The 13,626-nt window shown below is 50.3% G+C and overlaps 3 protein-coding genes and 1 non-coding gene across 4 annotated transcripts; 1 reads left to right on the forward strand and 3 right to left on the reverse strand.

Moving 5' to 3' along the window:
* The first annotated feature begins 2,237 nt into the window (after positions 1 to 2,237).
* BCR38DRAFT_t335 lies at positions 2,238 to 2,340 on the forward strand. Its single transcript has one exon. It is a non-coding gene; the product is annotated as a tRNA-Thr (tRNA).
* Positions 2,341 to 5,932: 3,592 nt separating this feature from the next.
* BCR38DRAFT_354086 (transmembrane amino acid transporter protein-domain-containing protein) lies at positions 5,933 to 7,666 on the reverse strand (the record flags this gene model as incomplete). Its single annotated transcript, XM_040856847.1, has 1 exon — positions 5,933 to 7,666. The coding sequence occupies one exon, from the start codon at positions 7,664 to 7,666 to the stop codon at positions 5,933 to 5,935; it is 1,734 nt and encodes a 577-aa protein (XP_040711007.1).
* A 542-nt stretch (positions 7,667 to 8,208) lies between these two features.
* On the reverse strand, positions 8,209 to 8,951 carry BCR38DRAFT_81697 (uncharacterized protein). Its single transcript, XM_040865672.1, has one exon. It carries the CDS (start codon positions 8,767 to 8,769, stop codon positions 8,278 to 8,280), a length of 492 nt encoding a protein of 163 aa, XP_040711008.1. The 5' UTR covers positions 8,770 to 8,951; the 3' UTR covers positions 8,209 to 8,277.
* Positions 8,952 to 9,133: 182 nt separating this feature from the next.
* Positions 9,134 to 10,939, reverse strand: BCR38DRAFT_489876 (uncharacterized protein; the record flags this gene model as incomplete). Its single annotated transcript, XM_040864452.1, has 1 exon — positions 9,134 to 10,939. The coding sequence occupies one exon, from the start codon at positions 10,937 to 10,939 to the stop codon at positions 9,134 to 9,136; it is 1,806 nt and encodes a 601-aa protein (XP_040711009.1).
* Positions 10,940 to 13,626: the final 2,687 nt, after the last annotated feature.

Consider the following 13,626-nt stretch of genomic DNA (forward strand, 5'->3'; position numbering starts at 1 on the left):
ATCAGTCGTAGATCTTCTCGAAATGATGTTATAATTTGCAGTGCACCATTGAGGGTACATAAGTAATTAAGCTTAGTCAGCACCATAGAAATTCACAATGATCAGGCTACGTAGTTTCCAAGTGTGATAAAAACCTGTATTCGACGCCACGGCCATATACATATTCAAACGAGCTGGTAATGAAGCTAGAGGAAGTTTGTGAGACGCATAGATACGGGAGCTTTCCTACGTGTACTTGTTTCTGTCCGTGTCAAAGTTGGGTTATGTGGTCAAATTTTCACAATTGGCCTAAACGGACTCAATAATAAGATAGTCAGGGCTTGTTGGATGACAGGTTGGACTGACGCCATAGTCAACTAATTGGACCTCAAGGTTATATGTTCAGTCTATTTAAGCATAGGTGACCTTGCAGAATCAATCAAATAGTCATTGCTTCATCATTTTAGTCCTCCTGACCAACCTTTTTACTTCATCTCCATTGATCAAGTTCGTCCTGCACCAGTTGAAATGCGCATCACACCATTCGGTGTTTTTGGCGCTTTTGCCCTTCAATTAGCAGCCTTAGCACGAGGAACTCCGTTAGAACAAAACGATCGGGTTAGCATCAAGGGTATCATTCCAGAGGTTGAGGTTGAATATTGGGATGGAATCAAGTTCGACGCCCATGACGCGCAAAAGGCCAAGGAGACCTTGATTGCATGGGGCGAAGTAGGTGAAGTTTCCATGTTTCTTCTCGGAAAATCCTGCTTATATTCATTAGGTAACACGGTTGAGGGCAAGCACGCACACAAAGAGGTCTGGTCCTCTGCCTGCTGGTTCGTGTGTAATTGCAAGCATTTCTATCGAGATCCCGTACCGAGAGAGGAACTAGACGAGGTGGAGGAACTCATTAAAAATAAATGTGGAGACAACGCGGCTGGGTGGGTGTACAGCCTCAGGTGGGAAAAGTCCTATAATATCCAGAACTGGCATAGCATGTCCTACCGTATTCGTCACGGTAATTCGCATCGCGACGCGGCCTCCAGGCAACAAAAGTTGACTCCAGAGCAAGATGAGGTTATCGTGAACTGGATCCTACAAGAAGAAGTGTGTGGACGGGCTCCTAGCAAGCGTTATGTGGCCGACTTCGCTGCCGAAATCCTCCTTGCTCAAGGGGATAACAATACACTCGGCCAACACTGGGTGGATCACTTCGTTAGCCGCCATCCACAGATACGTACCAAAAATTGGGCGCGTCGTAGATGCTAGCCGAGTTAGAGCGTCCGATTCGAACAAGATCCGAGACTTCTACACCCTCCTCGAACGCTTACGTACGAAGTATCGTATCAAACCCGACAACGAGTATAATATGGATGAGACAGGTGTCAAAGAGGGGGAACCTGGGCATGGTACGTTATTGGGACGTCTAATTCACGCCGGGTACGCGTATCAAAGTCGGACGCTTCGTCGTGGTGCTCCTGGTTAGAGTACATTTCGCATACCCAACGGGGTACACCTGTCTGCGTATTTTCCGACAAGAGAGTCCAAGCACAGTGGTTCCCAGACCAAAATATCCCTGAGTGAGGATACACCGCGACGAGTAAGGGCTGGAGTAATAAAGTTATCGCAAATAGGTTTAGATCAGGTTTTTCTCCCCGAGACGAAGCCTAGGGGTACCGAATGGCGACTCCTTATCCTCGACGGCCACCAGACACATATTCATGCCGAATTTATGTGGAAAGCCTACTCGAATAGAGTCGCCGTGCTGTACTTACCCTCACACTGCAGTGACGATCTCCAGCCGTGCGATGTCGGGCCGTTCTCACCTTTGAAGACCTACTACCGCCAAGAGCTCAGGGCTTACGCTTCCTACAAGGCTACAGCCCCAATTTACAAGCAACGTATGCTAGAAGCATATCTACGTGCCTCGGAGAGAGCCTGTACTACGGAAAATATTAAATCTGGCTGGCGGAAGACTGGTATATGGCCCCTAGGCTCCGAAGGACTAGTCGACGTATCTTGTGATCCTCCGGAGCCTCATACACCAGATCCTCCGCCTCATATATCACCACCTTTAGTTGCTTTTACTCCTCAGAAATCGCATCAGCTATCTAGCCAATACAGTCGATAGAGGAAGCCGAGGGCGGGGTATCTCGTAAGATTCGTACCCTAGTAGGCAAGGCGGGCAAGGCCCTTACCCTCCAGGCCGCTGAGAATGCCAAATTACGTATCGAAAACGAGCAACTATATAAAGAACTGTCGGCTGGTGTAGTTGGTCACTTCGCTGGTAGATAAGTCCCGACTTGAGCCTCGCCCACTTGGGTCGGTGACGAGTCGCGGGTTCGAATCCCGCAGCTGACACACAAGGGGGTTTAGTCAACCCTTACGGCGCGCTGCCCACCTTGTTGACTTCGCCTACCTAGCGATAATAGGGAGATTGGTGCAGTTTAGGATTACGAGCATCCTAGCCAGTCGACCGTCAAGCACTACGTCGGCGGAATATAACTCGACAGCCGGTCCAGAATTCGAATCGTTAATCCGACCCCTTATCGGACCTCGCCTATCCGATAACGCTCGTCGGCGAACCCGTCCCCTCACGATAGAAGGCGCGCAGCACGCCCTCTCGCCGCGATTCTTGCGAGCGTCTAGACCACGTTACGGTCTATCCACTTGAGCGTATGGTTGAGATGTATACGCTCCAAGAGAACCCCAATTAGCAGATACTACGACTTGTCGCGACAAAAAATAGTCGAGCATCTTCTGCACATCAGCAGCATCCCACCCCTGAGGACGAATTTAAGTGCCACATTACCACACTTATCGGTAGTTCAGGCAGGGGTTGTAGCACAGACTTAGGGAGGGACAGGAGGTTTAGTAGTCGTTTGGCTACAAGTTTACCTGTATAACCGCCCGACGCGGCTTAAGGGCCCGCTATATCATCTATAGCCCCTTAAGGGAGTACTTGTAGAGGTACCGAGGGTTAACACCTACGGCGTATTTAATATTATTTATAAAGAACTGGATAAATACGCTCCAGATATACGCCAGCCCGTCGAGCCAGACCCGAATAAAGTATTCGTTAACTTATCAGCGATCCGAACAGCCCAGGACAAGCGAAATAAGCGAATACGGCCTATTTTACCGGATAAGCAGTTAGAAATTGATACTTTTCTCGAAGGAAGGGTCCCTCCTAAAAAGAGGGCTCGAAAGAATATATCTAAGTCCTCGGACACTTAAATTAAGTATGTTCTGTATATAAATAATATGGACGAAGTATTTAGGTTGATTCAGTTAGACCCTGCAAAATGGGGGTGCATGCAAAAAGGTGGTCAATGCGGTTAGACAAGTCCAAGTAACCACACCGATGAGTAGCGTTCCCTAGAACGTTGCCTCGTTTTTATCCATTCACCAGAATCAGTATAAAACCTGGAAACTTACTTCAGTATGCTTCAGGCTTTCTCTTCATGCGACGTAAGATATCGGACTTCTTGGTTGCAAATAAGAATCGAATTGAAGATCTCCGAAGAGTCTGAAATACCAAAGCGAGTAGACTTGGCCATAATGGCCCCAAATACATCAAGGAGTGACCGCTGCCTCCGAATTCAGCAGTAACATACATAAAAGATCGAGATCCGTGAATTCCGTCATATATGATCGTTGGGGCCTGAAAGCAAACGGCCCAACGGCTTGGAAAAGTTGGAAGATAAGACAATAACAGTAAGTTGGCTGTCGAGGTCCACACAAGACCAGTACTTGCATATGTTGGTTTCCCATATTGGTAGCAATATCGAATTTGTGCAATTTATTACTACCTGGATCTCGTCATAACGTCTTTGGCTTCTATTCACCTATATCATTCATTTCTCGTAGCATAAGGATAATGGCGAAACGCTTGTGATTACCCCAAAATGACATTCTGAACTTGGCCTTAGATTTCAAGTAACACGTTAATTGCTGTCATGGTTTGGCATTCGTAAATATTTCTTCGGTCCTCAAGCATTAACTTCCGAAGGCAACAGTGGCTCTGGTGAACTGCATTGTTCGTAACTAGGCCCACAACAACCATGGACTATACACAATAAACGCAGAAATCCCATCGAAGATAGATTCGCTGAATTGGTATGTGTTTCTTCAGTCGCCGCCCTCTAGTCACCTATTCATCCTGATGGAAATTTGGCCTTGGGTAGGTGTAGCGAACTTGAACTTCCAAGCTAGCCACGACGCGAAGAATTAACTGGAGTCGGGATCATTCAGTTTGCTGCACTGCAGCTTGAGAAACCTAACATACGAATCGGGTAACTCGAAACATGGAACGAGGCTCTGAAGCTGGAGAATCTAAAACTCAAGCACCTACTCGAAAGGGCACACCTTTCGCGCCCCACCGGAGCTGCCGGGTGTCATCGAAACCAAATCATCCCGTAGTGGCTCGTCACCATCATACCAGCGATCTGCTATAACATTGCGGAACAAAAACCGTCAATACTACTTTGTCACGACGACAGAGTCTTTGTAAGGCATATCCCAACGCTTGAACTCTGGTCAAACAGGCTACTCTGCCTAAGGCGCCTATTCGCCCTTTCGGGGATTAGGAACGGTCTCCGTGGATAACTTCGGCTAGGAAAACCGAAAGACGGAATAAGGTTTCGTCTGGAACGAGAACTGCTATCGACCAGTTGTTGGCTACGGCTCATGAGCTTTAGGTCAAGTCGGCACTAGACGACAAGGACTGGCTGTGCGGACCAGGGGCAAAAAGTGTAACTTGTAGACAAGGCTGGGCAAAAGCTCCTTGCCCGTGGGTTGAGCTTATCTCGGAGGCATTCTACCACGCTGCGAGGGAGTACGGGGCCGAATTTGGGCGTAGATTTTGCTTGCCAGCGCCCCGCCAAATGCAGTCTGGAAACCAGAAGTCGGAACGGGTTCTAGCCACCGACCGGATACGCAATAACCACTTCAACCTGAGTAGCAAAGGATCTGCACATGAAGATGCGTGAGGCAATGTTCAACATGATAGAACTTTGCAGTGAGGCCTATCAATTCCCAACTAGATCGATCCAGCGATAGGACCATCTGCTGAAGAAGGTCCAAAGGCTGACTGCCGTATTCCTTGACGAACCTCGGACCTTCCAGGCCGAAAGCATATGAGACTCCCCGCGGGCCAAAGCGAAGTGGAGAAGACCGAATCCTTCGAATTGGTCGCTGAATTTCTGTTTACGCGCCCTTGGAAGATGCACTACGACGAGATGTTCTATGCTATTAGCCGATATGAATATTCCTACCGAAGGGACGGGCTTTCGCCATCAATTGCACGCGCTGCCTTCAAGCCAGGTGAGCGACCCTAGAAACCTTGGGACGGAATGCTGTGAGTACTCTCTAGGGAAGAGATGATATTTTATCCAGGCTTGCCAGCTACGTTGAATATCGGGAGCGGAGTCGCCCGCGTCGTGCCACGAAAGAGGTTCACGGATGCACACTAAAGGCACAAGGTTGGTGCCCACCGATTTCTATTGGTCCCGAGTCCCAACACGATTCATGGCGGTGAGGACCGGACCAATCTTCGAAATAAATGGAGCGTGGTAGAACCATCGACACAACAGCGACTGGCTCTTGACCAAACGAACGATGGTGGCTCGTTTAAGCTGCTGCCGGGATCATTAGCATCCGCCCTAGCGTCTGGTGGATCGGGCTGCGCTATCGCTTGGTCTGAAGTTTGTGTGCCTGATGCGCAACTAGTGTGGGTGAACAACTTGCCTCGGCATTTGCCTGACCTACAATTGACGTTCTGAATATGATCGGCAAAGGAGACGCGATGGACGTGATCAATGAGGTCACGTTAGGAGGAATGTCTAAATTAGTCGATCCAAAGGTTGTTCCACCTGAGTGACAAGTTTCTACTGCGCTGGTATACAAAATAGAGTAACTCCCGCATAATAACAAAATGCTGCTGGTTTCTAAGTTACTGGAGAAAGCTGTTGACCAGGGTGATAATCGTCGTGTACACCATGCAGACGAGACCTAGCACCATAAGGGCAATGTCACCGGCCTTTGCCTGCCACGTTGTAGCGATGCCAATGTAATGCAAGTACGGGGGGTAGATGTACACCAGCGGTACGCAAGCAAAGGACCCAATCAAAGCAACGAATCGATCCAGATTGCCGGCGCCGAGTATCGAAATGCCACCACAGACGAACACCAGAAGGGTTCGGAAGGCGTTCTTCAGCCACTTGTCCTTAGTGCTCTTCTTTCCCGACCGCTTGCCGAAGAACTTAGCCTCGAGGATACGCAGCGCAGGGAAAAGTTGAACAGGCGTCCCAATCAAGACCGCCAGCGAGTAGAGGAACTGCACCGCATTGACGAACTTGTTGTCCTGCGGGTAGTTGTTGATGATCTCGATGTATGTGTTGTCTCCGAAGGTAGCGTAGCAAAGAGCTCCGACGGATGTGAATATCACGGTGATGATGAGCATGACGACTCCGAGGAGGTACTCGAAGCGATGTGGCTTGGCCATGGAGGATTGGATGGGCAGGATGAGCCCAATGCCCTCGAAGGTGAAAATGGCCGCGCCTATTGTCAACGTATACTTCTCCGGGTTGAACAGCGCCACCGACTTGTGGACTCCATGGGTTGCGATGGCCGCGATATCGAAGTAGTAAATGTAGATCAACCCGATCATAATAAAAACGTCGGCCAGGAGGGCGGCTGGGCCGAGCTTCGAAATGTTTCGAATCCAAGCCAGAGGAACGAGGAGAATGAGCTGTATGAGAATAAGAGTGGCTGTGGACAGCCCGTTGTTTCCCTGGGTGACAGCTTCTAGGAAGGACGTGAGGTTCTCGGCCACGAAGACAATTCCAGCACACACGAAGCCAAGCTGAGAGAGCGTGATGGACCCCAGGATCACCGCACGCATGCGCTTGCCGGCGATGGCCCCACCGAGCTCACCGTACCCACCGGCGTATCGCTTCTTACACTGAAGCAGAAGATGGAACGACACCATGGAGATGGCTGCGACCAACAGCATGGTGACGGACGAGAAAAGAATACCACCGTTGCTAAAGGCTTTGGGAAGAAACATGATGCCGGTCCCGATGAATGCCTTCAGAAGCGTGAAGAAAGTTTTGGTCATACCAGCATCCGCAGACCTCGGAGCCCTTGTGCTCTTGCGGTGCCCGAGCAATGGTCTGGTTTCGGTCGGTCGCCGGTCCTCGTGATCCTCTTCCTCGTCGGACATAACAGCCTCGTCATCGGAATCCGCGAGATCCTCTCCGGCAAAACTGCCATACAAATCCAGAAACTCGACAAAGTTTCGCGTCACCGGCATCCTTGCCGCCAGGAATTGTTGCCGTGATTGGTGTTGTTGCTGGATGTAGGCTCTCCGGAAACCTCCGGGGGCTAATTGATTGCTGACAGCCAGGAGTTCATCGTCCTCTTCCTGGTGCTGGTGATGATGAAAAGTGGCCGCTCGCCTGTGCATCCTGGCCCTGGCTGCCGTCTTGAACAGGTCCCGGTGAATGTCACCTCCCTGCAGGGTCAAGGACGATTCCTCGGTGTCTGTCAGGTTGGGGGCCAACGAGGACGCCGTAGCAGTGATGCCAGACATTCCATCGAACGAAGCCCCATAGCCAGAGGGAAGATGCTCCGAGACCACCTCGGCCTCTCGCTGCAATTGTGTTGTTGGAGGGGTATCAGCCATGATGACTTTTGGAGATACGTTTGGGGGAGCAAGAAGGTTGAATTGCAAGTCAACAGAGATTTCCAGAAGCCATGAAGCGATTGCATCCTGTTGGCGGGGATGCACTAATCGGGCAAGTGGGGCTCGGGCCTGCAGCTGCCCTTGCGCTTGCAGCTGGTGTGGGGAAGAACGGGTGCGCTACGGCCTACTACTGCTGCACTGGAGAAAACTGGTACGTCACTGCCTCTGGGATGAGGGATGGGATGACTCCCGGATGGCTTCTTCCCAAGTGCGCTTTGCAACAGCAGGGTGTGTTACACATGGACCCATTTTCATTCACTGATATTATGTACGAGATCTTTCGGCGGGAACTTCATTTTTATTTTTTTTATTTTTTTTTATTTTTATTTCTTTTTTCAAATGTGGCCGGTCCCATTAATCCCGTGCGTCGTTGCTCCACCTCACACTCGCGACCGATCACAAGCCATTATGTAGCTCTGCATATGCTCAGTCGCCCTCATCGCCTTTTTACTCTACCCCAAGCCGCCTTTTCCGCGGTCTTCAAAACAGGCAATATCAGCCTCTACGTTGACACCAAATGCACTAGCCGCATCTATGTTGACTCTTTCATTCTAGGCCTTGAGCACTGCGGCACGGCGAAAATTACGACCGGCGAGTTTGAAGCGTTCGTGCTGAATAAGAGGCCTTGGTGCGAGACTCGTGCGAGGCCGTCTTTTAATGTTTAGGCTGATGAGGAGTGTCTCATGTTGAGTAGATCGTACGAGCCGGGGCCTTTGTATAAGCCAGAGGGGGGATGTCGATGGGACTTGTGTTACGCCAGATGGGTTTATAGGGATGGCATGTATCTGTGAGAAGGTTGAGGGCGGAGGAGGGGAGTGGATGACGGGGGTAGGTAGTACGGTTTCTGTTACTGATGTTGTGTCTACGTCGCTCAAGATGACATCGTTGGAGCAAGGTACCACGGCGACGGATTCTGCTTCGACTACTGTCACTTCGAGCTCAGCGACGATGGGTATTGCCGATCTGACCACGACGGTGTCAAGCTCCAGCGGGGACGCGTCCAGCTCTGCGACTACGGTATCGCCAGCACGCTGTTCTAACATTCAGATTGCCTGGATCATCTCCATTGCTGCTGGCTTCACCACCATGACGAGCATACTGTTGAGGGCATGACTAGGACTTCCATTGCCAGTTAGACATTTGGGCTCGCTGATCAAGAAGACTCCTGTCTACAGCCCCATCAGTCGCTTTACTTTGCGGAAACCCCAGCGCTGGACGGATGTTTGGTTTGCGACACCAGTCATTCCGGGAGACAGCTCAGCGTACATTCTGGGACGAAATGACGGTACCTACTTCATACCAAACCTTGAAGGTTTGCACTGTTCCAACGGCAAGTCCCAAAAGCAAATCCCAGAACTCAAAACTCTTTTAGAATACCGAACTCTACCAAGTTGTTCCCGTGGTTTTCTATGCATTGTTTCCGTCAACGGCTTGTTGCAACTTGCCCATGCACTTGAACCGATCGCTCTCCACGTCCGCGTCCTCGAACCCAACACACTTCCAACACTTCAGCAAGCCATCGGGGTCGTATTTCTTCTTCGTCTCCAGCAGCTCCTCATAATGGCTTCCCCACCATGAGTCCTTCCAGTTCTGAGTGAACGGATTTGCTTCATTCATATACGTGCCACTTCCTGGACCCGCCAGATCCTCCTGCAATTTAGTCCACTTCGCCAGCGCCGTCAGATTCCGCACTCGGTCGTCAAACGTGGCGTTCCACGGTACGTTGACGCTGGCCGAAATCTCCCAGAGCGCATTGTACCAAGCAGGATGGACAGATGTTCCGGGTTGGCCTTTTGGCATCCGTTCCATCGCGTCGTTGGCGACGAAAGGTGCGTTGACGGGCACGTACAGTTCTCTTGGATCGAAGCCGAGGTCATACACCTCATCAACGTATTCCATGACCTTGGTGATGCCTTCTTCGCTGGCAAACAAATGCTGTGGCAGTAGTCGGCTGGTGACGAGTCTGATCCGGCCTGCTGAGTTGGACGTAACCGATGCACCGTACTTGTTCCAGACGTCCAGCCAGTCGGGTAAGACCTCTACAACGCTGGTGCCGCCAACTGATTGTGCGAACTGAGTAGCATTGCGCATCGACTCTCGCGCCGCGGCGCCGCGGTCGCTGAGATTGGCAATGCTCGGCAGCGGGTTCATGTATGTAAGATAGGTGCCAGCCACATGTCCACCCCAACCATCCTTTCCCCATCTGAGTGATTCACGAGCTTGTAGTTCGATCCAGTCCTTCGAAGTATCGACCGTAATGTCACTCGGCAGTTGTATGGCCGCAACCGCAATTGGCGCCACCGGCTCGACTCGATGCGTGGCCTCCAGTACGACGCCAAATGTCCCACCGCCGCCACCGCGTAGAGCCTTGAACAAGTCCGTATTCTGATGACTGTTTGCCGTCCTGATGACCCCGTCCGGTGTGACGATCTTGAACTCAACCACCCGATCAGCAGCCAATCCCAAAACAGGGGCAAGTACGCCATGGCCGCCCCCCTGGATGTAGCCACCAGAGAGCGCGATGGTAGGCGAGTAACCACTGAGAATCATGCTGCCGTGATCGGACGCAAACTCAAACACATCGCCTGTTAACTCGCCCGCAGCGACCGTCATAGCGCGTCCAACCGACTCGTTGCTGCCCTCGGGCTGGAAGTCATCGTGGTATGTCATGCCTTTCAGCTTGTGCAGCCACAGGGCCAGGGAGCCTTTCTGGCTGTTTCTTGTCATGAAGTCGTGACCGCTGTTCTTGATGGAAAGTGGCATGCTATTTGCCTTGGCGAACTCGAGCCCAGCTGCAACGTCTAACTCCGATTGCACCTCGATGTAGTAGTCTGGTACGCTGCCCTGGTTGCACGACGCATAGCTGGAAGGCACGCCCGTTGAAGTGGTGGCAGGATCCAACAGGCATTGATCCGACGGGTCGGAGAGACACACCTCGCTCTGGAGGTACATGTAGCCTACTGGCTCGTTGACGTGGACCGTGTTATTGGTGTAGTCGGCTCCGACAAGAGAGCATGCTGCTTCGTCGCTGGATACCAGGTTGCCGTTGTAGATGGTGAAGCACGGTTTGGAGAATGGCTCCGCGCGGTAGAGACGGCCGTTGACTGAGTAATTGAGGGCAGTCCAAATATCGTCTGCGTCTACCATTTGGGCAGTGAAAACGACGAGGAGCCAGGCGAGAAACCAGGGAAAGAACGATCTTAGCTTCGCCATGTTGGACAATTCAACCAAGTGGTGGTCACCGAAGTCTTGGTCGAGACCTTGATGAGTTTGACAACCTTTCTTTGCCTGGGACTGCCCAAGTCCGAGTATCGATGCTGGCAGCCGCGTAATTTTTAGCAGACAATCTGGGTACCAAAAGCTCTATGTGCGAGAATCGAAGGGGACGCTGGCGCCATTCATTCCTAACGCATCATGCAGATAAGATCGTGAGCGTGCCGTAATTGGTCGGTGATTTCAAGGCGCGCGAAAGCTCAATAATAGATGCATTTGATGTTGCACTACCTATTATTACTCATCATTGGATCTGTGGATTTCTGGGCCAGCTTCACTCGAGAATGTCTTGCCCGTGATTGGGCAAATTAGCCTATAAGCAGCCACCCACTTGTCTGTTCTATGTAAGTCATGATTCGATCACCACCATTATCGGTACCATCCTGCGAATTGTTTTCTTCATCACGCTGTATAGACCTTGGCACTATGGTAAATCCCACGGTACTTACATACCTGGGCTAGCTTGGAGAACAGCTGGTTCAATCTGATTATTTGAGGGGTGCTCGGCTGGCTTTGACGACGAGGGGTTTTCAATCGCGTCTACTTGTTGCTGAAGCCTAAAGAATGAGCCAACACGAGCCATTTGGGCGTATCGCTGCCTCGGAGAATTCAAGGCGGCGCCCCTTCGAAGCAGTGAAGCCGTTTCATCATTTATCGTTTAAGTTGAAGCCCCTATTTTCATTCTAGACATCGCGAAATAAGCAGTTGATTTAGTCGTCTTGTTGAAGAAGATAACTATGAAGACGTAAGATAATGGATTTTAGTGAGCAATATGCGATTAAGCGCTGCCTATTGTGACAAAGGTCATTTGATGATCACTGTTACCGTACACTGTTGTTGTATGTATTGTATGTATTGTATGTAACGTAGTCCACAAGCGAACGGGTCACCCAACCGAACGTGTCACGCCAACTAGCAAAACATGGAATTCAACACGATTTCGCAACCACAACGCCGTAAATCAATTAAAACTACTCAGAATACTCTTGCCCAGATGATTCTATCTCTACCTGACAGGCTCGCGCATTATGCCCGGTCTTCCCGCATACGCCACAGCGCCGTTGCCGTGGCTGGCCACGATTTGATCCAGCGCTATTTCCACGCATTTCCTGCTGTACTTGCTGCGCAACGTCCTTTTGATCTTGAAGATCTTGTAAGTCTTGTGAATTAAGTGATCCTCCAAGCCGTACTCGTGTTTTTTGGCCCTGCGCCGCTTGCTAATTAGAGCATTTGCCTCTCGAAGTTCGGCGACCTCAGCTTGGAGTAAAGCCATCTTATGCATAATACTCCGCGCTCCTTTCGAAAACTGATCGATAGCATTGTAAATTGACGTCGGGGAGCTATTTTTATGCCTAGAAATTCGAGATTTAATGAATTCGGATTGCGAAGTAGCCTCGGTTGGGTTGTTTGGCGTCCGAGAAGCCTAAGGAAGGGTTTCCCGCGTAGGGGGCCGGGAGGACGTTGGAGTCTGTAATTTCACATCCAGCTTCTCAATAACAATATCTGGGCTTAAAGGCACAAGCCCAGCCCCTTGAAAGCCTGCAAGAATATTGCTTTCGGTCAGGCTCTTCTTGAACGCGTCGCAAAATGCCGGAAGAAAGTCCTCCTTTGTGATATGCGAAATCCGGGCTTGGACGAGCTTCTCAATTTGCGAGCCGCAGGCTTTTTTTAACGGCGCAAAACATGCCACATCTAGTGGCTGGAGGATATGAGAAGAGTGGGCAGGCATACAAAGTGTAATAATCTTGTTCTCTTTGCAATATTGCTCAAAGGCGTCGGAATGGTGGCTTTCGTGGCCGTCCAGGATAAGAAGGCAATATACACCCGATTTCCGGCCTTTGGTGTATTTGTCAAAATGTTTTAGCTAATCTGCGGTCAATTCGTTCGTATTCCAACCATTTGGGCTCACGGCGATCCTCCAGTCCTTCGGCAACGCGTCGTTTTCGTACCAGGAAGAGAGGTGGTATTGGCCCTTGACAATGATGTATGGCGGGACCGTCCAGCCTTGGGAATTGACGCCCTGGATCACCGTAGCCTATTCCCGATTGCTAGGCTGGGCTAGCTTAGGCTTAATTTTCCTTTCAGAGCTCGTAACAACCATCGATGCGGTAATCTGACCTATCATAAAGCCGGTCTCGTCGAAATTGTAGATGTCGGTATCGGCGATCCCATATTTCGCAATTGTATTGCGCACAAGGTCAAAACAGCCTTGAATAAGCTCTGGATCTTCGCATAAGGCCCGAGAATAGTCGTATTTACGGCTAAATACCGTCTTGAGCTGTGGTTGTCGCTTAACGAAGTTGGAGGCCCAGTTCTTGCCGACGCGTAACACGTCGCGGTTGCGTAGCTGTTGCAGGATCACGTGTTGAATGATCACGTGACCTGAGTGCATTAAAGCTATATCTCTGCGAAAGATGCATCGCGAGAAAACACTTACTTTTTCAATCACATATATACTTCGATTTAACACCTTTTCTGCAACAGTAGCAGTCGGTTTGCCATATCTTCAACAGCACTTAGCCGGGGAGGAAATGCTTGCGAATCTAGCTCAATTATCCTTTGAATAATCGTGTTTTCTTCTAGTTTTGTTAAATTCCGACCGTTAGCTTCGATATTGCGACGTGATT

Source organism: Pseudomassariella vexata, assembly GCF_002105095.1.
Source record: "Pseudomassariella vexata strain CBS 129021 chromosome Unknown BCR38scaffold_18, whole genome shotgun sequence".
Classification (NCBI taxonomy): Eukaryota; Fungi; Ascomycota; class Sordariomycetes; order Amphisphaeriales; family Pseudomassariaceae; genus Pseudomassariella; species Pseudomassariella vexata.